The sequence below is a fragment of the Oryzias latipes genome, chromosome 8 (genome assembly GCF_053564925.1).
Source record: "Oryzias latipes strain Hd-rR chromosome 8, Olatipes_Hd-rR_3.1".
NCBI classification, from domain to species: domain Eukaryota; kingdom Metazoa; phylum Chordata; class Actinopteri; order Beloniformes; family Adrianichthyidae; genus Oryzias; species Oryzias latipes.
Window position 1 is genome coordinate 28,424,536 of NC_136244.1, and position 26,925 is coordinate 28,451,460.

The window sequence follows — 26,925 nt, forward strand, 5'->3', positions numbered from 1 at the left end:
CGGCTTTCAGGGCATGAGGACGGCGATCGGGGCATGAAGACGGCTATCAGGGCATTAGGACGGCGATCGGAGCATGAGGACGGCAATCGGGCATTAGGACAGCGATCGGGCCATGATGAGGACGGCGATCGGGACATGAGGACGGCGATCGGTACATGAGGACGGCGATCGGAGCATTAGGACGGCGATCGGGAATTAGGACGGCGATCGGGCCATGATGAGGACGGCGATCGGGACATGAGGACGGCGATCAGGACATGAGGACGGCGATCGGAGCATTAGGACGGCGATCGGGCATTAGGACAGCGATCGGGCCATGATGAGGACGGCGATCGGGACACGAGGACGGCGATCGGGGCACGAGGACGGCGATCGGGGCACGAGGACGGCTATCAGAACACGAGGACGGCGATCGGGGCATGAGGACGGCAATCGGAGCATTAGGACGGCGATCGTGTCATGAGGACGGCGATCGGGCATTAGTACGGCGATCGGGCCATGATGAGGACGGCGATCGGGACATGAGGACGGCGATCGGGCCATGATGAGGACGGCGATCGAGACATGAGGACGGCGATCGGGTCATGAGGACGGCGATCGGGGCATGAAGACGGCTTTCAGGGCATGAGGACGGCGATCGGAGCATTAGGACGGCGATCGGGCATTAGGACAGCGATCGGGCCATGATGAGGACGGCGATCGGGACACGAGGACGGCGATCGGGGCACGAGGACGGCTATCAGAACACGAGGACGGCGATCGGGGCATGAGGACGGCAATCGGAGCATTAGGACGGCGATCGGGTCATGAGGACGGCGATCGGGCATTAGTACGGCGATCGGGACATGAGGACGGGGATCGGGGCATGAAGACGGCTATCGGGGCATGAGGACGGCGATCGGGAATTAGGACGGCGATCGGGAATTAGGACGGCGATCGGGACATGAGGACGGCGATCGGGACATGACGACGGCGATCAGGACATGTGGACGGCGATCGGGACATGATGACGGCGATCGGGTCATGAGGACGGCGATCGGGGCATGAAGACGGCTTTCAGGGCATGAGGACGGCGATCGGGGCATGAAGACGGCTATCAGGGCATTAGGACGGCGATCGGAGCATGAGGACGGCAATCGGGCATTAGGACAGCGATCGGGCCATGATGAGGACGGCGATCGGGACATGAGGACGGCGATCGGTACATGAGGACGGCGATCGGAGCATTAGGACGGCGATCGGGAATTAGGACGGCGATCGGGCCATGATGAGGACGGCGATCGGGACATGAGGACGGCGATCGGGACATGAGGACGGCGATCGGAGCATTAGGACGGCGATCGGGCATTAGGACAGCGATCGGGCCATGATGAGGACGGCGATCGGGACACGAGGACGGCGATCGGGGCACGAGGACGGCTATCAGAACACGAGGACGGCGATCGGGGCATGAGGACGGCAATCGGAGCATTAGGACGGCGATCGGGTCATGAGGACGGCGATCGGGCATTAGTACGGCGATCGGGACATGAGGACGGGGATCGGGGCATGAAGACGGCTATCAGGGCATGAGGACGGCGATCGGGAATGAGGACGGCGATCGGGAATGAGGACGGCGATCGGGCCATGATGAGGACGGCGATCCGGACATGAGGATGGCGATCGGGACATGAGGACCGCGATCGGGACATGAAGATGGCTATCGGGGCATTAGGACGGCGATCGGCCATTAGGACAGCGATCGGGCCATGATGAGGACGGCGATCGGGACACGAGGACGGCTATCGGGCCATGATGAGGACGGCGATCGGGACATGAGGATGGCGATCGGGCCATGATGAGGACGGCGATTGGGAATTAGGACGGCGATCGGGCCATGATGAGGACGGCGATCGGGACATGAGGATGGCGATCGGGACATGAGGACGGCGATCGGGAATTAGGACGGCGATCGGGCCATGATGAGGACGGCGATCGGGACATGAGGACGGCGATCGGGACATGAGGACGGCGATCGGAGCATTAGGACGGCGATCGGGCATTAGGACAGCGATCGGGCCATTATGAGAACGGCGATCGGGACATGAGGATGGCGATCGGGCCATGATGAGGACGGCGATCGGGAATTAGGACGGCGATCGGGCCATGATGAGGACGGCGATCGGGACATGAGGATGGCGATCGGGACATGAGGACGGCGATCGGTTATTAGGACGGCGATCGGGCCATGATGAGGACGGCGATCGTGGCATGAGGACGGCGAGGACGGCGATCGGGCCATGATGAGGACGGCGATCGAGACATGAGGACGGCGATCGGGACATGAGGACGGCGATCGGGAATTAGGACGGCGATCGGGCCATGATGAGGACGGCGATCGGGACATGAGGACGGCGATCGGGACATGAGGACGGCGATCGGAGCATTAGGACGGCGATCGGGCATTAGGACAGCGATCGGGCCATGATGAGAACGGCGATCGGGACACGAGGACGGCGATCGGGGCACGAGGACGGCGATCGGGGCATGAGGACGGCGATCGTGGCACGAGGACGGCGAAGACGGCGATCGGGGCACAAGGACGGCGATCGGGGCACGAGGACGTCGATCGGGAATTAGGACGGCTATCGGGCCATGATGAGGACGGCGATCGGGACATGAGGATGGCGATCGGGCCATGATGAGGACGGCGATTGGGAATTAGGACGGCGATCGGGCCATGATGAGGACGGCGATCAGGACATGAGGATGGCGATCGGGACATGAGGACGGCAATCTAGTATTAGGACGGCGATCGGGCCATGATGAGGACGGCGATCGGGACATGAGGATGGCGATCGGGACATGAGGACGGCGATCGGGACATGAAGACGGCTATTGGGGCATTAGGACGGCGATCGGGGCATTAGGACGGCGATCGGGCATTAGGACAGCGATCGGGCCATGATGAGGACGGCGATCGGGACACGAGGACGGCGTTCGGGGCCTGATCGCCGTCTTCATGCCCTGATCGTCGTCCTCGTGCCCCGATCGCCGTCCACGTGCCCCGATCGCCGTCCTTGTGCCCCGATCGCCGTCCTCGTGTCCCGATCGCCGTCCTCATCATGGCCCGATCGCCGTCCTCGTGCCCCGATCGCCGTCCTCATGTCCCGCTCGCCGTCCTCATCATGGCCCGATCGCTGTCCTAATGCCCGATCGCCGTCCTCATGCTCCGATCGCTGTCCTAATGCCCTGATAGCCGTCTTCATGCCCCGATCGCCATCCTCATGTCCCGATCGCCGTCCTCATGTCCCGATCACCGTCCTCATCATGGCCCTATCGGCGATCGGGACACGAGGACGGCGATCGGAGCACGAGGACGGCGATCGGGCATTAGGACGGCGATCTGGCATTAGGACAGCGATCGGAGCATGAGGACGGCGATCGGGCATTAGAACGGCGATCGGGTATTAGGACGGCGATCGGGTATTAGGACGGCGATCGGGACACGAGGACAGCGATCGGAGCATGAGGACGGCGATCGGGTATTAGGACGGCGATCGGGCATTAGGACGGCGATCGGGTATTAGGACGGCGATCGGGCATTAGGACAGCGATCGGGCATTAGGACAGCGATCGGGTATTAGGACGGCGATCGGGCATTAGGACGGCGATCGGGTATTAGGACGGCGATCGGGTATTAGGACGGCGATCGGGTATTAGGACGGCGATCGGGCATTAGGACAGCGATCGGGTATTAGGACGGCGATCGGGCATTAGGACGGCGATCGGGCATTAGGACGGCGATTGGGACATGAGGACGGCGATTGGGACATGAGGACGGCGATTGGGACAAGAGGACGGCGATCAGGCATTAAGACGGCGATCGGGGCACGAGGACGGCTATCAGAACACGAGGACGGCGATCGGGGCATGAGGACGGCAATCGGAGCATTAGGACGGCGATCGGGTCATGAGGACGGCGATCGGGCATTAGTACGGCGATCGGGACATGAGGACGGGGATCGGGGCATGAAGACGGCTATCAGGGCATGAGGACGGCGATCGGGAATTAGGACGGCGATCGGGAATTAGGACGGCGATCGGGCCATGATGAGGACGGCGATCGGGACATGAGGACGGCGATCGGGCCATGATGAGGACGGCGATCGAGACATGAGGACGGCGATCGGGACATGAGGACGGCGATCGGGAATTAGGACGGTGATCGGGCCATGATGAGGACGGCGATCGGGACATGAGGATGGCGATCGGGACATGAGGACGGCGATCGGAGCATTAGGACGGCGATCGGGCCATTATGAGAACGGCGATCGGGACATGAGGATGGCGATCGGGCCATGATGAGGACGGCGATCGGGAATTAGGACGGCGATCGGGCCATGATGAGGACGGCGATCGGGACATGAGGATGGCGATCGGGACATGAGGACGGCGATCGGGTATTAGGACGGCGATCGGGCCATGATGAGGACGGCGATCGTGGCACGAGGACGGCGAGGACGGCGATCGGGCCATGATGAGGACGGCGATCGAGACATGAGGACGGCGATCGGGACATGAGGACGGCGATCGGGAATTAGGACGGCGATCGGGCCATGATGAGGACGGCGATCGGGACATGAGGACGGCGATCGGGACATGAGGACGGCGATCGGAGCATTAGGACAGCGATTGGGCCATTATGAGAACGGCGATCGGGACATGAGGATGGCGATCTGGCCATGATGAGGACGGCGATCGGGAATTAGGACGGCGATCGGGCCATGATGAGGACGGCGATCGGGACATGAGGATGGCGATCGGGACATGAGGACGGCGATCGGGTATTAGGACGGCGATCGGGCCATGATGAGGACGGCGATCGTGGCACGAGGACGGCGAGGACGGCGATCGGGCCATGATGAGGACGGCGATCGAGACATGAGGACGGCGATCGGGACATGAGGACGGCGATCGGGAATTAGGACGGCGATCGGGACATGAGGACGGCGATCGGGACATGAGGACGGCAATCTAGTATTAGGACGGCGATCGGGCCATGATGAGGACGGCGATCGGGACATGAGGACGGCGATCGGGACATGAAGACGGCTATCGGGGCATTAGGACGGCGATCGGGGCATTAGGACGGCGATCGGGCATTAGGACAGCGATCGGGCCATGATGAGGACGGCGATCGGGACACGAGGACGGCGTTCGGGGCCTGATCGCCGTCTTCATGCCCTGATCGCCGTCCTCGTGCCCCGATCGCCGTCCACGTGCCCCGATCGCCGTCCTTGTGCCCCGATCGCCGTCCTCGTGTCCCGATCGCCGTCCTCATCATGGCCCGATCGCCGTCCTCGTGCCCCGATCGCCGTCCTCATGTCCCGATCGCCGTCCTCATCATGGCCCGATCGCTGTCCTAATGCCCGATCGCCGTCCTCATGCTCCGATCGCTGTCCTAATGCCCTGATAGCCGTCTTCATGCCCCGATCGCCATCCTCATGTCCCGATCGCCGTCCTCATGTCCCGATCGCTGTCCTAATGCCCTGATAGCCGTCTTCATGCCCCGATCGCCGTCCTCATGTCCCGATCACCGTCCTCATCATGGCCCTATCGGCGATCGGGACACGAGGACGGCGATCGGAGCACGAGGACGGCGATCGGGCATTAGGACGGCGATCTGGCATTAGGACAGCGATCGGAGCATGAGGACGGCGATCGGGCATTAGAACGGCGATCGGGTATTAGAACGGCGATCGGGTATTAGGACGGCGATCGGGTATTAGGACGGCGATCGGGACACGAGGACAGCGATCGGAGCATGAGGACGGCGATCGGGTATTAGGACGGCGATCGGGCATTAGGACGGCGATCGGGTATTAGGACGGCGATCGGGCATTAGGACAGCGATCGGGCATTAGGACAGCGATCGGGTATTAGGACGGCGATCGGGCATTAGGACGGCGATCGGGTATTAGGACGGCGATCGGGTATTAGGACGGCGATCGGGTATTAGGACGGCGATCGGGCATTAGGACAGCGATCGGGTATTAGGACGGCGATCGGGCATTAGGACGGCGATCGGGCATTAGGACGGCGATTGGGACATGAGGACGGCGATTGGGACATGAGGACGGCGATTGGGACACGAGGACGGCGATCAGGCATTAAGACGGCGATCGGGGCATGAGGACGGCGATCGTGGATCTTCATTGAGAACAACAGATGACCCCATGAACGCTGGCTGAGCAATTGAAAAGTTGGTCTGGAGGAGAACATTTCAAAGGTTAGAGGTCAAGGTAGAGGCCTAAAAAGAAGCTCGAAGCCTATAAGAGTACAATCCAATCTAAAGATTGGTCAAACCCGTCCTGCTGACATTGATGGTATTATTGTTTTTTTGGGTTCTGTAGACTCTTGTTTTATTGTAAATAACCCTGGTAAACGTATTTTTCACTAATATTGTGCTATTGTATTGTGTTGTAAATCTAATTGTTGAAATGTTTATCCTGCCTTAGGACAACGGAGAAAATTTAGCTCCCGTGCTAACTCTGGCATATTTATGTCGAAGCAGCTGCTGAAACATTAATTAATATGAACTGTCCTTATTCAAAGAAATTAATAAGACATTTTCTTGGTTCTAAGCAGTCAGAGTTGAGTCCAGCTAACTGCTGGTTTATGAGGACTGGGGTCACAGTCAGACTGAAACTTTAGCATGTCTTTGATTGTATGTGGTGGCGGCGGCGGCGGGGGTTGTTGTTGCTGGAGCTCAGACTTGTTTCAACATGAGAACTGCTGTTATTCCTGAAGGTTTCGGTTTGCATGCAGCTGCATGAAAAATCTGCAGGCAGGGAAGTCACTATCAGAATCCTGCAGGTTAGTTTTTGACAACAGCTCATGTTGACAGAAAAAGGACAAAAAAGCTGAAGGAGGAATACAGGCTCAGTATGGGGGGGTGGCCAGCTCTGTAGATGGTGGATCAGGGCTGAGATCCAGAAAGATGTTATTCTATGTCCTAAAAACAGCATTACACACAGAACACACCATGAAAGCAGAACCAAAGCTCCCCCGGCTCAGAGCCTGGATGGACGTTATGGTAAATGGCTTTACTACCCCCCCTTAAAGCCCAAAGCGCTGCACAGTCCCATTCACCCATAAACACGCTTTCATTGATGGTGGCGCCAGTGTTTGGAGGTGGTGCCAACGTTATGACCACCAGGAGGAATGTTGGGTTCAGTGTCTTGCCCAAGGACACTTTGACACATGGACGGATAGAACGGGAACCGAGCCTGCGATCTTCTAATCAGCGGTGGACCGTGATAAATTCACACGGTGGAGTCTGCAGGAGAGACTCCCTCCGGAGCAGCTCCCTTTTAGGGTTGGGTTGGTGGGTGGGGGTGCTTAGAATGAAATCTCATGTGATTCAGGTCTTGACTCACACCACAGCCTATAGATCCTCTGTGGCCTGATTCACTCAGTCTTTACCCGTTTCTAGGTAGCTGAGGAGGTGAACCAACCACCGGCTTCTCCCAGAACCATCCAACTGGGGAAGAGGGGGGATTGAGGAACATCAGAATGGCAGCGACTCCTTCTGTGCTCAGCAAAGGTCGGTTCTGTTTCATCCACAACCAGAGGTTCCTTTACCTTTACTTGCCTTCAGATCAGTTAAAATTTGTTTGTTGATGGTTCTGGGATGAACGCTCCCAGAACCAGAGTTCCCCATTTTTCTGCTTCTTTGACCTACAACAGTTACTTTGTTTTTGCCATTTTACTGAAGTATGGACCTGCTGTTTCAGGTCTGGGTCTGGTCCTGGTGGAGTTTGCATACCAGTATGAGGGCCGAGACGGGACTCCGGTCTCCATCAAACCCAACGAGCGCTATGTCTTGCTGGCAAAAACCAATGACCACTGGTGGCACGTTCGGAACGACCAAAGCTCCAAGTCATTCTACATTCCTGCCAAGTATGTCAAGGAGCTGCCGGCCAACCTCCCCTCACCACTGGACTTTGCTGATCCTCCCAGTCCTGAACCTGTAGTTCTCAGTCAGTCAGCGGTGGCTCCAGTCCCTGTTCCTGTCCCTATTCCAAAGCCTCTGGAGGAGACTGGCAGCTCTAGAACCAAGCAAGGAGATGAGGTGATGATCCGCCTCAGACCTGACTCCTCCACCAGGTGCCAGAAGAACGAGAACCGCATGTCAACCTTTGGATTCCCTCTGGACTTACAGGACACAAAGCCAGGCAGCAGCCTTGCTGGCTCTGCAGAGACCAAAACCAAAGGAACCATCCAAACTACAATAGCAACAAACAACAAAAAGCTGCCCCACTCATTGCCGGTGCAAGAGGAGGACAAGGGGGAGCCTGTTAAACCGAGAGTCCCAAGCTTTAGTCCTGCAGACCCCCGCTCTTCAGCTTGGCCTCAGGCCCTGTTGAAAACGGCAGACGCCCCACTCAGCAGCCTCCACAAACCATCCTCTTCCTCTGACAAGCCAGACAAGCTAGAGGAGAAGGAGCCTCTGGAGGAGGAGGAGCCTCTGGAGGAGGAGGAGCCTCTTGAGGAGGAGGAGCCTCTGGAGGAAGAGGCAAGCACAGATGACAGCAAAGAGGAGGAGGAGTCATCCAAGGAGGAATATTCCAACCATATCTATGAGTCCATCCAGGACCTGCACCTGGACCTGAATTCATTTACTGAGCGGAATGGGGGTCCATTAGCTCCACCTGTGGTCACACCTGCTCCACCCGTTGCACCACCCACACAGGTGAGACTGCTGACACGTCGGATTCAAAGGGTTTATTGTCATATGCACAGTTAGAAACGGGTTTTCCTGCACAATGAAATTCTTACTTTGCTGACCTTCCGAATGTCAAGGTTGAGTTAAATAAAATTAAAATAAAATAAGGATAGGAGTAGGATATATACAGGAAACTGAAAATTCACACATAACATAAATACAAATATAACTATGCAAAAAAAGGATGTTTTGCAAATTCTAAATGTGCAAGAACAGTAATAATGAACAATAATGAACAATGTGGATGTGCAAAGGTGCAGTTGTTGTTCCAGACTCCTGTCAGCTGTTAAGGAGTCTGATGGCAGAGGGGGAGAAAGAGTTCCTGAGTCTGGTGGTCCTGCACTTCACACTCCTGTACCTCCGTCCCGAGGGCAGGAGAGTGAACAGACCTGGTTGGGGGTGGGTGGGGTCCTTGACGATGGAGGCAGCTCTCCTGCGGACCCAGCGTTTGTAGATGCATGTAACAGTCCAAACTCCACCCTCTTGCTTGGAGCTGAACTTACTCCAGATAGGTTCTTCCTGGCATGTACCCCCCTCCCTCAGATAAAGGTGGTGATCTGTGAACCAAAGACAGGAGATGGAGACGCAGGAGAGGCTACTGCTGCTTCTTCAGAGGAGAACAGTGGCAACATGTTCCGTGTTCCCCAGACGTGTTAGCTCCCACTTAGGAATGCTAACGCTGCTGCCGTCAGCACGGCCATGTTTACCTGAAACCCTGAGAGCACATATGAGGGCAACCCGCTTGAAGAAATAAAACATGCACTGCAGGGGGGGTTGATAAATGAAAAGATTCCCATGCAGGTTCTCATTCATCCAGGTGAGTGTCTTATCGCAGAGTCATGGCGTCAGGAGTTAAACCAGTCTTTCATTGACTCCAGATTCCATGACTCAGCTTAAAACAAAGGAATAGGAAGTTAAAAGTCGTGTCATTGTGGCTCTTTTAAAGAAATTAACGTCTAGAGCAAGATCTTCTGATGACAGCATTTACTCAGTGGATCTACAAAGATCTGGCTGCACACTGGTGTAGTGGTTAGCACTTTCACCTCAGGGTGGGAAGGTTCTGGTCCCAATCTTGTCTGAGACCTTTCTGCAGCTTCCTGACACTCTCATAAAACATGTTTCATTGGTTACCTGGCGTCTCTGAATTGATGCTTCGGTGTGTGTAAGGTTGTGTGTGGTTGTGTGGCCCTGCAGTGGACTGTTGAACAGCCCAGGATGAAACCTGCCTTTGCCCAGGGTGGTCTCCTGGTCCAAATATGGATGGATGATTGCTCCCATGTTAACGGGATCAGCGAGGTGCTCCAGAGTGACAGAGTCACATTTCACCAAAGAGACAAGATCAGGATTTAGTGTGTTTGTGACGCTCTCGGAAAGAGAAGCGGCGCCTTAGGATCAGAGCTCTTCATTGTGGTTTTAGCGTTCTGGTACTGGACTTCAACAGTCCAGGACTTCTACGGTCCAGGATTCTATGTTCCATTTTGGGTTCAAACTAAGCTTTTCTGTCTATTTTGTCCAGAAAAATTGATGTCCAGCTTTGCTTATTTTCTTAGAACATCTTTTTGATCCTGACGTTAAACCCAGAGGCAGGGAAGAACTGAACATTGCCACGTTTGCAGAACCAGTGTGTATGGTGATGTCACAGTAGGAAGTGATGAGGTCAGCAGGATGTAGTGATGCCACAGCTGGCAGGATGCACTCAGGGCCAGGCAGGAAAGTATTCTGACTCATTCATTCATTGATGGAAGCTTCAGGGCCTTTGCAAGAATCCCAGAATGCAAAGTAGGATGACAAGTCTTTGGTTCTGTTGCTGTTCTGACTGATTGCATTTCTGTGGTTCTGTGTTGTTGTTTCATGGTTTTGTTGTGATTCTCTGCATTCGCCTTCATCCAAGTCAAAGTTTTGCTGGGTAACAGCCCAGTTCCTGCTGGGTAACAGCAGGGGGCAGTGTGGGGACTCTCAGATTGTAGAACTAAAAAGCAGGAAGGGCTGTGGTCATGTGATCCTGTGGAGAGTGTGTCATCTTCACAGAGTCAAACTCTGTTCTTCCTAAATCTCAGGACTTAAACTCTGTGTTTGCTACTGTTGTGTGTCAGGAATATTCCATCACAGGTGAAACATCAATGTATAATCTAGAAAAAACTGAGGCTGTTCATCCTGAAAAAACCTTCAGAGCTGCAGCGACACAAACCTTCAGTTTCTGTCTGAATCAACACTTTTGCAGCATGAACGGCTGTTTCTAATCTAAATACTAAATTGCACTTTTGTTAGGTGTGTGTGTTGTGTGTATGCATGTATGAGTGCGTGTGGACTTTGTTATTGTAAACACTCAAATCTGCTGTTGGGGTGTGGAAAACCAGCCCAGATCCTCTCCGTTTGTATTTCGTCGACCTGAGTGGTATAATAAAAAACCTTTAGGGGTGGAGCCTCCAGCCTGCAGTCACAGACCCGGTCCAACCCAAACACTGGCCTGTCTTGATCTGGAGGACGTTGGGAAAAGTCGGGATGAAGAAGCCACCTGACTAAACTTAAACCAGAGTCCATTAAAGATTCAGAGCAGAAACAGCTGACCGTATCCGGGCTCACCTGTATCACATGACCCACCTGAGCAGGGGCACTGGCAGAATAAGCTGAAAGCGTTCTGTTGTAGCGACAAGTAAAAGGACAGGTGGGGGATCGCAAACGGGAAAAGCATCTTCATCGTCATGCAGCAAAGAAAACATTGTCTGTGTTTATTCGCACACAAACACACAGGGTCAACTTGCAGACAGCAGCCAACCTGGGAAACATGTTATTGAACTGTGTGAGGAAGCTGGAGAAAATACACACCTGTACGGGGAGAACACACAGGAAGGTCCCAGATGGGATTTGAACTAGGTTCTTGACAGTGAGAGGGCTAACCACTACACCACCGTGCAGCCATTTTGTTCACAGACAACAAAGTTGTACATTCCAGGAAATAGCAAACATTTCTACTGACCTGGTCTTAAAGGTCACAGAAACTAGCATTTCTGTTTCTGTTTAGATGTTTAACCTGTCATAAAACTGAAGGAAATGATGGAATGAGGTTTGATCTATAGTCAGAGTGGATTATTATTAGCATGAGCTTAAAGCCCGTTTTCTGTTCATCTGAGCAAAAGAGTCCAGATGCTGTTCAGAGACAAAGTTCTAAAAGTCTGGAATTAGATTTAGTCTGTCCCATTAAAACCAGACTGGCCCTGTCACTAAAGTTCCCCCTTGGATAAATGACAGCATTCGGCGTCTGAAACAATCTTGCAGAAAAACCAAACGTTTATGGAAGAGAACTCACCTACATGTCCATTTACTTCATCTTAAGGATCTTTTAGTTTCTTTTAACAGTGCTGTTAGAGATGTGAGGGCTGCTAACTTCACTAATCTCATTTCCACAGGCAGAGGTAATCCTAAAGTGCCATTCAACACCCAGTCCACCTGCCGTTTCCATCTATTCAAATGATGATTGTTTTATCATCTTTTATTGACAAAGTCAGATCTGTGAGAAGCTCTCTGTGTCACACAGCTGGTCCTAGTTCTGGTTCTGTTAGTCCACCTCGGCCTGTGGTTTTAGACACACTGTTGGCACAATGAAGGCATCCTCTTGCTCTCTCAACATGCTGCCAACATCTCTGCTCAAAGATGTCTTCCAGTCCATCGGTCCTTCTGTCCTGACAATAATTGACTCATCCTTGCTGTCTGGTCAAGTCCCTGAGGACTTTAAGAAAGCTGTTCTTCTTCCTCTCCTTAAGAAACCTGGGCTTAACTCCTCCCTCTTGAGCAGTTTTAGAGCTGTTTCTAATCTCTCATTCATGTCTAGAATTTTAGAAAAGGTTGTTGCTAAACAACTCACAACTGCTCTGGACAGTCATGGCATTTTCTATCAGTTTCAGTCAGGTTTTGGCAGAACTCACTCCACTGAAACAGCCCTACTCAGAGTCACTAATGACATCCTGATCCAGAGTGATGCAGGAAAATGCTCTGTGCTACTGCTGGACCTGACAGCAGCCTTTGACATGTCGACCACTATGTCCTCCTGGACAGGCTGAAAAACTGGGTCGGGGTATCTGGTTCCGCTCTAAACTGGTCCTCCTCTTATCTGACGGGTAGATCTTTCTCTGTTGTATTTTCCAAGTTTAAGTCCTCTTCTGCATCCCTCACCTCTGGTGTCCCACAAGGCTCAGTTTTGGGACCTTTATTGTTCATTTTATATCTGACTAAATGAAGCTAAAACTGAGGTCCTAGTCTGTCCTCCTCACAGCTGCCCCCTCCAGATAGTCCAGTGGTTCGGTCCACTTGCTTCCTCTATCAAGCCGTCTGTCAGGAACCTCGGGGTCACTCTAGACCCGGTTTTATCCCTTGACTCTCATGTCGGGTCACTTGTACGTTCTTGTTTTTATCATTTAAAAAACATTGCTGAACTGAGTCCAATTGTGTTCTGAGATGGAGATTCTCATCCACACTTTTGTATCGTCTCGTCCTGATTATTGCAACTCCATCTTCACATGATTGAGCAAAAACCTCTAGAACGGCTCCAGGATGTCCAGAACGCTGCTGCCAGGCTTTTGACTAATTCATCTACGTTTTCACGCGTCTCTCTGTTGTTAATGCAGCTGCACTGGCTCCCCATCCGCTACCGACTGCATTTAAAATCCTGGTTTTAACACACACAGCTCTTAATAACCAAACACCGGTCTACAGAAAGACCTTTTGCAGCCGTCCACTCCCAGCAGGTCCCTGAGGTCATGTGACCAGGGTCTGCTGGTGGTTACAGACTAAAGGTGACAGTCTTTGGAGCAGTGGCTCCATCCTCTGGAACTCCCTTCCTCTCAGCCTCAGATCTGCAGACTCAGTGTTTTCTGTAAGAAGCAGCTAAAAACCTCTTTTTAAAATAGCATTTTCTTAATTTACTCTGTATTCTGTGTTTTATTGTGTTTTATTGTGTTTTACCATGTTTTACTTTGAAGCACTTTGTGATTTTTATCTTGAAAGGTGCTATACAAATAAAGTTTATTATTTATTATTATTATTTACATGTATAGATGATGAAAAATAGAGGATCCTACATCAATGTTTGAATTTGACAGTTAAAGGAGAAAAAAGAACGTAGACCAAAGTCCAGAAACATGTTTGAGCTTTTCTCCTAAAAATGTAAAAACAATTGTAAATATTTTATACACTTGGTGTCACTTGGACCCAGCGCTTCCACTCCTTTATTTATTCTTTACTTTTTACATTCCATGACATCATCATACACACTAGAACACACTCACCTTCACACAAACAGGATGATGAATGCAGGAGGGTATTCCAGAAAGCAGGTTTAAACTCCCCTGACTTTAACCCTGAAATCGTCCTGAACTTGCTTACTCTGGGTATGTCGGTTCCCAAAGACCAGATATGAGTTAGTGTAATTACGCTCCACTTGGTAACCCTGGGTTAATGCTCGTGCACAGCAGGTACATAAAGACATTCTCAATGGATCACCGATTTCCGGAGTCACCATGGAAACGCGTGGAGAAAAAAAGAGAGGCTGTACTTCAGTGAGACGGAGTCTGAGATTTTAATGACAGCGTATGAAGATTATACGTCCATCAAAAAGTAACACGGCTGCATCATCAGCAAAAGAAAGAGTTTCTGCTTGGAGAAGAATAACGGACAAAGTCAACGTACAGGGCTGCACGGTGGCGCAGTGGTTAGCGTTCTTGCCTCACAGCAAGAAGGCCCCTGGTTCAAGTCCCAGCTGGGGGACATGAAAAATACATCAATCGGGGACCTTTCTGTGTGGAGTTTGCATGTTCTCCCCATGCATGCGTGGGTTCTCTCCGGGGACTCTGGCTTCCTCCCACTGTCCAAAAACATGCTTCATAGGTTAATTGGCAACTCTAAATTGTCCATAGGTGTGAGTGTGAGTGTGAAAGTGCATGGGTGTGTGATTGAGGATGTTCTGCCCTGCGACAGACTGGCGACCTGTCCAGGGCGTCCCCTGCCTACGCCCAAGTAGCCGGGATAGGCTCCGGCAGCCCCGTGACCCCGAAAGGGACGAAGCGGTACAGAAAATGAATGAATGTAAACGTACAAGTTTCTGATCTTCTTTCCATTTTCATTGTGATGTGTATATATATGCATATATATACAACTTATAACACTTAAATGAATTGTTTCAACTGGTAACAAGTGATTAAGTTAAATTTATTCAACCTAATTTCTTATGTCTACCCAATTCAAATGTACATATTTATCTAACTAAATGTCATTTTACTCCAATTCAATTAAATGTGTTTCCATATTCATTTATTGGACTTCTTGAACTCTCAGATGTCTAAGTTAGAGGCTGCAGATTTTCTCATTTTTATAAAATTAAAATAAATGATAGAGTGTGGATTTAGAATATGTACCATACATTTAATTATCACGACTCTGATTGTAAATTCAGTTCTTCTTCCATACTGTTGCAGTAGTGCTGCTAAATATCCTCATCCTCCTCTTCCTCCCTCTCACTCATGGTGCAGAAAGAATTACACATAACAGGACAAATAACTAGACTAAACATAGTAAAACAGCTGAACAACTAAACACATTTGGTCAAAAAGCCACACTTAAACCCAAATCCGTCCAGACAGGCAAACGGAATGGTATCCCACAATTCCTTGCTGTGCCGATCTAACAGCAGCACCAAAGTTACACCTACTTAATTGAATTAATTTGAATGAAAAAAAATAACTGTCTGAAAAGTACGTGTTATTTTTAAACTGACTTACCTAAAAAGAATTGATTTATCTTACCTGAAGCAAATAATGAAGTTAGATCAAAGTATAAAGTTTCTCTTTCCAACATCCATATGTGGTCTTATCACCCTCTCACGGTGGAAAAAGTATTATCTGAGCTTCTTCATCCACTAAATCATCTTCAAATGGACACGCCATGCTGCCTCACCTCTCTGAAAACAAACTAACCTTCAACTAAACCTGCTCCAGACCAGGTTATGTTCAGAGCATGAGTTGCTATGGCAACTTGACATACCATGAAACATACCTCTGTTTTTGCTAAAGCTGAGTTTATCCGCTTCCTTAGCCTCAAAGTTACCATGGGAGCTAGCAGAACCTGCTTTCTGGAATACCCGCCTGAACATGAGTTTAGGTTATACAAATTAGAGCCTCATGTGTCTGAAGGTTCATGACCCCCCATGGCAACAGGAACATCCATCTACCAGTGAAAGGATCTCAGCTACAACAAAAAAACACACACTCACAACACCATCAACACACACTCTAATTACCATCAACTCACATTAACAACACTATCAAGACACTCAAAACACCAACAAGAGACACTCACAACTCTATCAATAGACACTCATAACACCATCAACACACACTCAAATCACCATCAACACACACTCACATCACCATCAACACACACTCGCAACACCATCAACACACACTCAAATCCCCATCAACACACACTCCAATCACCATCAACACACACTCAAATCCCATCAACACACACTCCAATCACCATCAACACACACTCTAATCACCATCAACACACACTCCAATCACCATCAACACACACTCCAATCACCATCAACACACACTCCAATCACCATCAACACACACTCCAATCACCATCAACACACACTCACATCACCATCAACACACACTCGCAACACCATCAACACACACTCATAACTCCATCAAAAAACACTCCAATCACCATCAACACACACTCCAATCACCATCAACACACACTCTAATCACCATCAACACACACTCCAATCACCATCAACACACACTCCAATCACCATCAACACACACTCCAATCACCATCAACACACACTCCAATCACCATCAACACACACTCCAATCACCATCAACACACACTCTAATCACCATCAACACACACTCCAATCACCATCAACACACACTCCAATCACCATCAACACACACTCACATCACCATCAACACACACTCGCAACACCATCAACACACACTCACAACACCATCAACACACACTCAAATCACCATCAACACACACTCATAACTCCATCAAGAAACACTCAAATCACCATCAACACACACTCTAATCACCATCAACACACACTCCAATCACCATCAACACACACTCCAATCACCATCAAGACACACTCAAATCACCATCAACACACACTCGAATCACCATCAAGACACACTCAAATCACCATCAACACACACTCCAATCACCATCAACACACACTCCAATCACCATCAAGAAACACTCAAATCACCATCAACACACACTCGAATCACCATCAACACACACTCCAATCACCATCAAGACACACTCAAATCACCATCAACACACACTCTAATCACCATCAACACACACTCGCAACACCATCAACACACACTCAAATCACCATCAACACACACTCTAATCACCATCAACACACACTCGCAACACCATCAACACACACTCAAATCACCATCAACACAAACCCGCAACACCATCAACACAGACTCAAATCACCATCAACACACACTCGCTACACCATCAAGAGACACTCACAACTCCATCAAGAAACACTCACAACTCCATCAAGAAACACTCAAATCACCATCAACACACACTCAAATCACCATCAACACACTCAAAACACCATCAACACAAACCCGCAACACCATCAACACACACTCACATCACCATCAACACACACTCGCAACACCATCAACACACACTCCAATCACCATCAACACACACTCTAATCACCATCAACACACACTCCAATCACCATCAAGACACACTCAAATCACCATCAACACACACTCAAATCACCATCAACACACACTGAAATCACCATCAACACACTCAAAACACCATCAACACACACTCGCAACACCATCAACACACACTCGCAACACCATCAAGAGACACTCAAAAGACCATTAACACACACTCACAACACCATCAACACACACACAACACCATCAACACACACTCAAAACACCCAAACACACACTCAAATCACCTTTAGCACAGACTCACAACATCATCAAGAGACACTCAAAACACTATCAACACACACTCGCAACACTATCAAAACACATTCACAACACCATCAACACACACTCGCAACACCATCAACACACACTCAAATCACCATCAACACACACTCAAATCACCATCAACACACACTCAAATCACCATCAACACACTCAAAACACCATCAACACACACTCGCAACACCATCAACACACACTCGCAACACCATCAAGAGACACTCAAAAGACCATTAACACACACTCACAACACCATCAACACACACTCACAACACCATCAACACACACTCAAAACACCCAAACACACACTCAAATCACCTTTAGCACAGACTCACAACATCATCAAGAGACACTCAAAACACTATCAACACACACTCACAACACCATCAACACACACTCACAACACCATCAACACACACTCAAATCACCATCAACACACTCAAAACACCATCAACACAAACCCGCAACACCATCAACACACACTCACATCACCATCAACACACACTCCAATCACCATCAACACACACTCCAATCACCATCAACACACACTCCAATCACCATCAAGACACACTCAAATCACCATCAACACACACTCAAATCACCATCAACACACACTCAAATCACCATCAACACACTCAAAACACCATCAACACACACTCGCAACACCATCAACACACACTCGCAACACCATCAAGAGACACTCAAAAGACCATTAACACACACTCACAACACTATCAACACACACTCACAACACCATCAACACACACTCAAAACACCCAAACACACACTCAAATCACCTTTAGCACAGACTCACAACATCATCAAGAGACACTCAAAACACTATCAACACACACTCGCAACACTATCAAAACACATTCACAACACCATCAACACACACTCAAAACACCATCAACACATACTCTAATTACCATCAACACACACTCGCAACACCATCAACACACACTCAAATCACCATCAACACACACTCACAACACCATCAACACACACACGCAACACCATCAACACACACTCGCAACACCATCAACACACACTTGCAACACCATCAAGAGACACTCAAAACACCATCAACACACACTCGCAACACCTTCAACACACACTCAAATCACCTTCAACACACACTCAAATCACCTTCAACACACATTAACAACACTTTCAACACACACAACACTATCAAGACACTCAAAACACCATCAAGAGACACTCACAACTCTATCAAGAGACACTCATAACACCATCAACACACACTCACATCACCATCAACACACACTCGCAACACCATCAACACACACTCTAATCACCATCAACACACACTCCAATCACCATCAACACACACTCAAATCACCATCAACACACACTCTAATCACCATCAACACACACTCAAATCACCATCGACACACACTCGCAACACCATCAACACACACTCACAACTCCATCAAGAAACACTCGCAACACCATCAACACACACTCAAATCACCCTCAACACACACTGAAAACACCATCAACACACACTCAAATCACCGTTAACACACACTCAAAACACCCAAACACAGACTTAAATCACCATCAACACACACTCACAACTCCATCAAGAGACACTCACAACTCCATCAAGAAACACACACTCCGTCTCACTGAAGCGCTCTCTCTTTTTTTCTCCACGCGTTTCCATGGTGACTCTGGAAATCTGTGATCCATTGAGAATCTCTTTATGTACCTGCTGTGCACGTGCATTAACCCAGGGTTACCAAGTGGAGCGTAATTATGCTAACTCATATCTGGTCTTTTGGAACCGACATACCCAGAGTAAGCAAGTTCAGGCGGATTTCAGCCAGAGTTCAGGCTTAAAGTCAAGATAGTTTAAACATGCTTCCTGGAATACCCTCCTGATGTTCACACACGCATACTTATGCAGACCAATACATGTGAAATATTTCATTCAATCACGCAAACTGTTTGTGCAAAGGTGAGAAAGTACCTGTGCTGGAGTGAGTGTGTCTGTTCTTCGGGGGTGGATGATGAAATGTAAAAAGAAACAGGGGGAGTACCCAGTCATCCCCACACCAAGACCCCCGCCGCAGCAGCAGCCAGGACCCCCCCATCACCCGCATGGTGGCAGATGGAGAACAACAGCCCCCGGGGCAATCAAATCCCCCACCCGGGCCAGGGCCAGCAGAAGAGCAGCCCCCCACCCCCAGGAGGGCCCAATGCGGAGCCCCCCCCAGGAAAGCATCCCCAGCCCCAGATGAAATGAGATATTTCTAATTGAATTTTGCTACACTTTTACCAGAGAAATTTTTGAAAATGAAATATCAAATCCCATTTTCTTTATTTGAATTAGGTGACAGAATGAGCGATGTTAAAGAACAAAAAGAAAAAGCTGTTTTCATTTTGTTTTTGAGTCAACAAACGCAGCTTTATTGTGAAAATGAGAAAGCATTTCTGGTATTGACTTTTATTTTGAATTAGGAGACAGATATGCTTCCATACAAAATCACACAAATGCACACTGAAAATCACAAACACACACTCCAACACACAGTCTCTTGATTTTAAATTCAGACATTTAAGGATTTCGTTGCTCATTTTACCAAGGCAGAAAACGAGTCCCTCAAACACTGAAGGGAGGAGCTTCAATGGTCTAACTCAGGAAGACATGTAGCATCTTTTTCTCCCATAATACCTTTCACCTGCAGCATTCAGAAGACCCACAGGCTTTCTGTTTGCACTAATTCTTTCTCTGACAGCCTGATGCTTGCGACAGATTACTCTTTCTCACGGTGGACCTGTTCCCTTTCTGCAGGAGCTCAGCTCGGGCGACTCTCACATCTATGCCAACATCCCCTCCCTGAGGAAAACGCCTCCCTCTGAGGTCTCGCCTTCTGGCTTCCAGGTTCCGCCTGATGCAGTCCTCCCCCCATCGGAAAGTTTATCCCCTTTATCATCAAGCTCCTCCTCCAGCATGATGAGCCCCTCCTCCCCCAGCAGTCCGCAGGGGGTTTGGCAGGTAAGACTTCGGGTGCGTTCAGACAATTTCATGAATCCAAAAAAATGAAGCAGAAAAATGGATTTATGGAACAAAAGAAGGTAGTTGGTTGGTTGAGCTCATGTTTCCTATGATGTCATGACATGAAAATTTGATGAAGCACAGCTCAGGTGAGTGGGAACTCTGACGAGCCGTCCCTTCTTTGCTGCCTTGCTCAAGGACATTCCAGCAGTGTTTACAGACACTGAGAGTGGAACCGAGGCAGAAAACTGAATCCAAGGAAAGGTTTGAATTCTAACAGACTCTCTGGAACTCAGTGGGACCTTTAGGCCAGTTCAGCAGGTGAAAACGTTCTCAGTGAACTCTGATCCATGCTTTGAACAGGTTCATACCGACCAGAGCAGTGGGCAGAACTTCTTCTACCATCCTGGGACCAAAGAGAGCCGCTGGTCCATCCCGGTATCCCCGCCTGCCGCAGACATGGACCAGCCTGAGGTGAGCTCCTCCCACAAGCTCTCATGTCAGGTGTGAGCGACAACTGAGCTCTGACCTCCTGACCCTCAGCAGGATTGGAAGCAGCTACTGGACCAAGCCTCTGGCAGAGTTTACTACTACCAGCCCAGCACAGGGGCCACATCCTGGGACAAACCGCTGAGCCCTTCCTCCCCTCCAGCAAGTTTGGCCAACAGGAGTGACACCACCCCGGTAACCTAAAAAGTCCTCACAGATCAGTCTTTAAGTCTCTATCCCCCCAGATTCTGTTGGTTCAACAGATGCTGTGTGATGTAGACATCAGAGTTTGAGGAGCAGTTGACAGGCCCAGACACCAGCTTTCAGAGGTCTGAGTTATGGCGCCCTCTGTAGACAAATGCATGTTAGGACAAACAAAGACAGCTGATCATGTGACTTACCAAAAGCCCTAAAGCAGGTCCTGAAAAACCTGAAAAGGTTCTTCTACAAACCGGTGTGCTTCAAACAAGTGTTTCTGTTTGCGATGCGGCCTAAAAAGTCTGAGTTTAATGTCACAAAGACGACATTAAACACACCTTCAGACTGTGCTCCTGTGTCATCAGCTGAAGTTGAAGGACCTAACCCTCACAACACTGAGTGGAAACGTGGAAAAGCTCTGCTCGGGTCTTCCACGGGGGGCGGGGGTGGATTTGTTCTCTGCCAAATCTTGAGATGTTGGTAATTGTTCTGGAAAATTAGGAGAAAGTTTAGTTCCAAACTCTCCTAACCATCTGGAGCAAAGGTTTAAATGTAAATACTCATGGAGCTCCCCCTGGAGGCAGAACAGTGTAGTTGCATGAAGAATCAATTCAGGGAGAGTTCAAGAACAGCCCGAGGCGTTAGGGTCTGTAGCCTCAGTGATGCAGTCCATGTTTGCATCCCCATGTTCTCGAAAGCGTGTGAACATTTACTACTAAAAGACAAACGTCTAAAAGCATCCCTGCCACAGATTTTCTGGGTTGAATCAGAAAAGAAGCTACATCATGAAGATCCTCAGGTCAATCTGCTAGATTCTTTGACAAAGAAAGCCCCCCCTAAATACCTGCTGTTTGACCATTTGAAGCCTCCGCTGCCGGCAAAGGACTACCCTGCAGACAAACAGACCGATGACATCGACGCTGTTTTCACTTCGGTACGACATGCACAGGATCTCAGTCCAGAAGGTCGTGGCTCCATCCTTCCTACTCACCTTCAGACTGTGCTCCTGCGTCATCAGCAGTCTACTGCTCAGCCGGACCTGAAGGACCAGAAGGAACCAGACACCCAACAGAGGCGGCCGGAGGTAATCCTGTATAAGAGAGTTATGAGGCAGGTGCTGCTGAGTCTTTTTTTTTGTAAACTGTATTGTTCGTTGTTGCAGCAAAGGATGATGGGAAATGGTGTGACTGAGGAGGGGTTGCCACTGCAGGTGAGGCACTGTAGAATAATGCTTCTTCAAAAATGAAGGTTTGGATTAGCTGGAGTCTTAATAGAAGTATTTTTCTGCATTTAAGAGACAGAAAACAAGCTGATTAGAAGGGCTGGCTCTATAAGCGGGTGCAAAATGGACACAGTTGAAGCTGTGATGGAGAAGAGAACTTTTATAAGCTCGTATCCATCATAGATAATCCTGGGCATCCTCTCCATCCTGTTCTTGACGGTCAGCGGAGCGCCTTTTCCAAGAGGCTAAGGCAGCTTGGCTGTCACAGCGATTGCTATAGGAGATCATCATCATCCATTTGCAATAGATAAACCCATTTGATGTCTGATGTCTGTTTTTCTAGAGCTGTTATGTGAATGTGGGCTGTGAGGACCAAGGAAAGTAGACAGGAAAACAGGGAGATGCAGCGTAAGGTGAAAGTAGAAGGTTCAAGGGTCAAACAAGGATCTTATGATGATTTTTATGCTAGGTTGGCTGGGGAAGAGGAAGATACTGACCTGTACAGACTAGAAAGGCAAAGAAACAGTGATGGGAAGGACCTGTAGCAGGTTAGGGGGATTGAGGACAGAGATTGTGAAGAGTTGTTTACTGAAGAAAATGAGAGAGAAGAAAGAACAGAAGAGATGACTGTTGTGGGTGTCCAGAGAGAAAGTGTGGTGAGGAAGTGAAGAAGAAGAACACTCAACACAAGAAGAAGGTGAGGAAGTCTGGAGTGAAAGAGAAGAATGTTAGAGCAGGACATGCATGAGGGCTGTAAGACAGTGGTGAGATGTGCTGTAGGGGTGACACAGGAGTCCTAGGTGGAGGTGGGATTACATCAGAGATCAGCTCTGAACCACTTCCTGTTTGCAGTGGTGATGGACAGAGGAGAGACGGTGAATCTATTGGTAGAAGGATGCTGAGTCTAGAGCCGCCAGAGGTCTAGAGGAAGACCAGAGAGGAGGATTCTGGATACAGAGAAGGAAGACATGAAGGTAGCTGCTGGTAGACAATGCAGGAGACAGGCGGAGGAAGCTGATTGGCTGTGGAGACCCTGAAGGGAAACGCCCAGAGGAAGAGAAGATTTAATTTATGGACAAGATCATGAACTTTTCACATCTGGGATCTTAAAGAACACATTGATCAACAGAAGGGTGACTGTCAGTCTGTTTGGCAACTGAACTAAAAGGAAACCTCAGTCATGATGAATAGAAAAGAGTTCTATCGTATTGTGGGTCTTTCTTATAAATCAAAGTCTGTTGTTGGATCAAACAGTCAGTTTCTGGTTCCCTGACTTTTTCCTTCGTCCTTGTTGCTTCTCCAGATGTTCTCTGCTGGTCACAGGAGGATCTCCTCAGATATCACAGACGTGTCAAACAGAAGACACTCCCCCGATGGTCCACAGGTAGAGTCTGATCTTGCCTATTCACATGCATTCAATCATTCATTCCTTCTTTATTTGATTAATTAATCTTATCAAAATGTCCTCCCTTATCAAAGAATACCAACCCTCTACCTGCCAGCTTGATCCTCTTCCAACATTTCTAGTCAAATCCTTTCTCCCACAACCACCCCCCTTATTTCTGCCATTGTTCATTCTTCACTAACATCTGCAGCTGTGAAAGCAGTTCTAAAAAAAACGGTTCTGATCCCACCATCCTTACCAGCTTTCTCCAATCTGTCCTTCATTTCAAAAATAGTCGCTCATCTTCATCAGCATCTGAAACATAATAGTCTTTTTCAACTCTTTCAATCTGGCGTCCGTCCCACCCACAGCCCTGAAACTAACAACCTTCTCCACGCTGCTGACTCTGGACTCATCAGCAATCTGCCCCTCCTTGATCCGGCCTTTGACACTAGATCTTTCCTCTCTTGGCATCAATCATTCATCATGTATTCATTTGTGTATTCATTCATTCATTCATGCTTTTTCCTTCTGATTTAGCTCAGTGCTAGATTCAAACTCAAGAGGAACCTGTCCAATCAGAGCACAGGCCCCCATCAGCTGCACGTAGGTTCTGATTAGCTGGTGGGATGTTTGTCAGAGGGGATAGATGGTTTCCATGGTGACAGTCAGCCACTAACCTCTGCTCTAATTTCCATGGATGCCTGTTGTGTTTTTCTGTTGGAACCTTTGTGTTGTTCCGGATTGACACCACCGCCTGTCTGAGGTTCTACTGAGCCAAATACAAAGTGTGTATGTGGGGGGCTTGCTTCTCTGTGTTTGTTCACTAACCCCCCCACCCACTGTTGAATGCAATCGTCAGTGTTGGACTGGTCCAAACCAACAGAACCTGAAGCTTCTGAAGCAGAATCTCTTCCTGAGCCTCTTCTTCTTTTTGCTCATCTTCTTCGCTCCTACTGGAGCTTCTCACATCATGGAAGCTCATTTCCTGCTGCGTCATGCTGGCATGTAACTGTGGACATGTCAGCATGACGCAACCTTCATGCTAAACCCTTCAGTCAGTTCAGTTTGTTCTGACATCAGTACATATGGAGGATGAAGAACAGGAACGTGCAGCAGAAGAACATTTAGAGGTGCCTCCGTGTCCTTCATCTTCTTCTGCTTCATACATGGATTTTTAAAGCTGGGGCTTCACTTTCAGTGCTGTGACAGCAAGGCATTGTGGGTTGTATGGAGATGTCCTTTCAGACGGGACGCTCTGGTGTTTCCTGGACTGAAGGAGATGATGAAGGAAACTCTGGAACTCCTTTGAAACCAGCCTCTTCTGAGTCAGATCAGTCAGGATTCTTTCACTTCAAAAAGGGGGAGGTTCCAGACCAACCCTAACCAAATTCTTCTGCCCCCTGCAGTCCCATCCGCTGGAGAAGGCCGGGATCCTCAACAAAACCAAAGTGGCTGATCATGGAAAGAAGATCAGGTGAGTGTCCTTCATCCTGACTCTGTCGGAAGAGTTTTCATGAAGCATCAGGGATTGTTCTGTTTCTGTTGGACAGGAAAAACTGGACTCAGTCCTGGACCGTCCTCCATGGGGGGGTCCTCACTTTTCACAAAGACCCTAAATTCGCTCCAGCTGGAAACACGGTCAGACTCATTCCTACAAACCTCTGCATCGCCACCCATTGTCAGCTTTTGTTCCTAGCAAGCTGAATCCTGGTTGTCATGTTTGAAGATGCTTAAGATGATTATGACAATAATGAAGATGATGATGATGATGATGATGATGGTGACCATCATTTGTCTTCCTCTAGAATAAAGCATCACAGATTGTTCCAGAATATACCGTGGACCTTAGAGGAGCTTCGGTGAGTTGGGCCCCCAAAGACAAGTCCTCCAAGAGGAATGTTCTAGAGGTGAGCTGGAGCTGTTTGTTTCCATGGTTACCACGTCTTGCAGTTGTGTTGTGGCATCTGGATTTAAAGTCTTCTTTATTGAAACCTTTCCCCACTCATCAAAGTAGCTTCATCCATTTTTGTGGAACTGGGTTCAATTCCCACATATAACCTCCCGGTGGGCCGCCCAAGTTCCTGCAAAGTTCTCATTAAAGGGAACAAAGAACCTCTTGTAACCCCCCCTGGTCTCATCACTGGGTCATACGGTGTGGTAGTACTTGTTTTTTTTGGTTGGGAAGGGATGGGGGGCTGAGCTCTGGTGGAGTGAGTCTAATGTGAGCCTCCTTAGGTACTGCCAGACTTCCAGACCCTCATGATTCTGTTCTGAAGGAACAGCATCTTTTGTCACAGTCCTCATTGACCTCACGGGTGGATAGGGGCTGCCTGCAGGTGACCTGCAGGAAATATCAAGGTGGTACGGCGCTCAGTGAACCAGTAGAGAGAAAATGATTTTTCTATGGCGGGCTGGGCGATCCTTTTGGCTCGTGGGCCGCAAATGGTTCTAAAATCTGACTGAAGGAGGAGAAGTGTGGAGTGTTTGGTAGCCCAACTCACAAGAGAAAGAAATGGAATGAAATCTGGAGGAAGAAATGCTCACATTTAGTTGGAAAAGTGATGTAGAGATTTTAAAAGAGAACATCTGGGAGGATTTGAATTTCAAACTGTGGCTTTTGTTCTCATTTTGGTGATAATTGTGCAGATTGGTTGTTGTCCCTCACTGCACTCGTGGGGTTGGAATGATGCTACAACACAAAAAATGTTTTTGACTCGGAAAACACGAACGTCAACACATGAATGCAAATGAAATTTCTGCACCTAAACAAATGCCAATTTATTTGTA

The 26,925-nt window shown here is 49.2% G+C and overlaps 1 protein-coding gene across 22 annotated transcripts in view; it reads left to right on the plus strand.

Moving 5' to 3' along the window:
• Positions 1-26,925, plus strand: part of arhgap27l (Rho GTPase activating protein 27, like) — a 45,568-nt gene that overhangs the window by 5,464 nt on the left and 13,179 nt on the right. For 5 of the 22 annotated variants that reach the window (XM_078952019.1, XM_078952025.1, XM_078952020.1 and 2 more), the window contains 12 exons: positions 7,478-7,588; positions 7,779-8,737; positions 20,639-20,842; positions 21,206-21,316; positions 21,386-21,526; positions 22,395-22,613; positions 22,692-22,739; positions 24,055-24,135; positions 24,676-24,741; positions 25,545-25,612; positions 25,689-25,776; positions 25,944-26,045. In XM_078952019.1, coding sequence (XP_078808145.1) covers positions 7,558-7,588; positions 7,779-8,737; positions 20,639-20,842; positions 21,206-21,316; positions 21,386-21,526; positions 22,395-22,613; positions 22,692-22,739; positions 24,055-24,135; positions 24,676-24,741; positions 25,545-25,612; positions 25,689-25,776; positions 25,944-26,045 — 2,118 coding nt within the window. In that variant the 5' untranslated portion in view covers positions 7,478-7,557. The remainder of the gene's footprint in view (positions 1-7,477; positions 7,589-7,778; positions 8,738-20,638; positions 20,843-21,205; positions 21,317-21,385; positions 21,527-22,394; positions 22,614-22,691; positions 22,740-24,054; positions 24,136-24,675; positions 24,742-25,544; positions 25,613-25,688; positions 25,777-25,943; positions 26,046-26,925) is intronic. The other 17 variants (XM_078952028.1, XM_078952033.1, XM_078952034.1 and 14 more) reach the window with 7 other exon arrangements.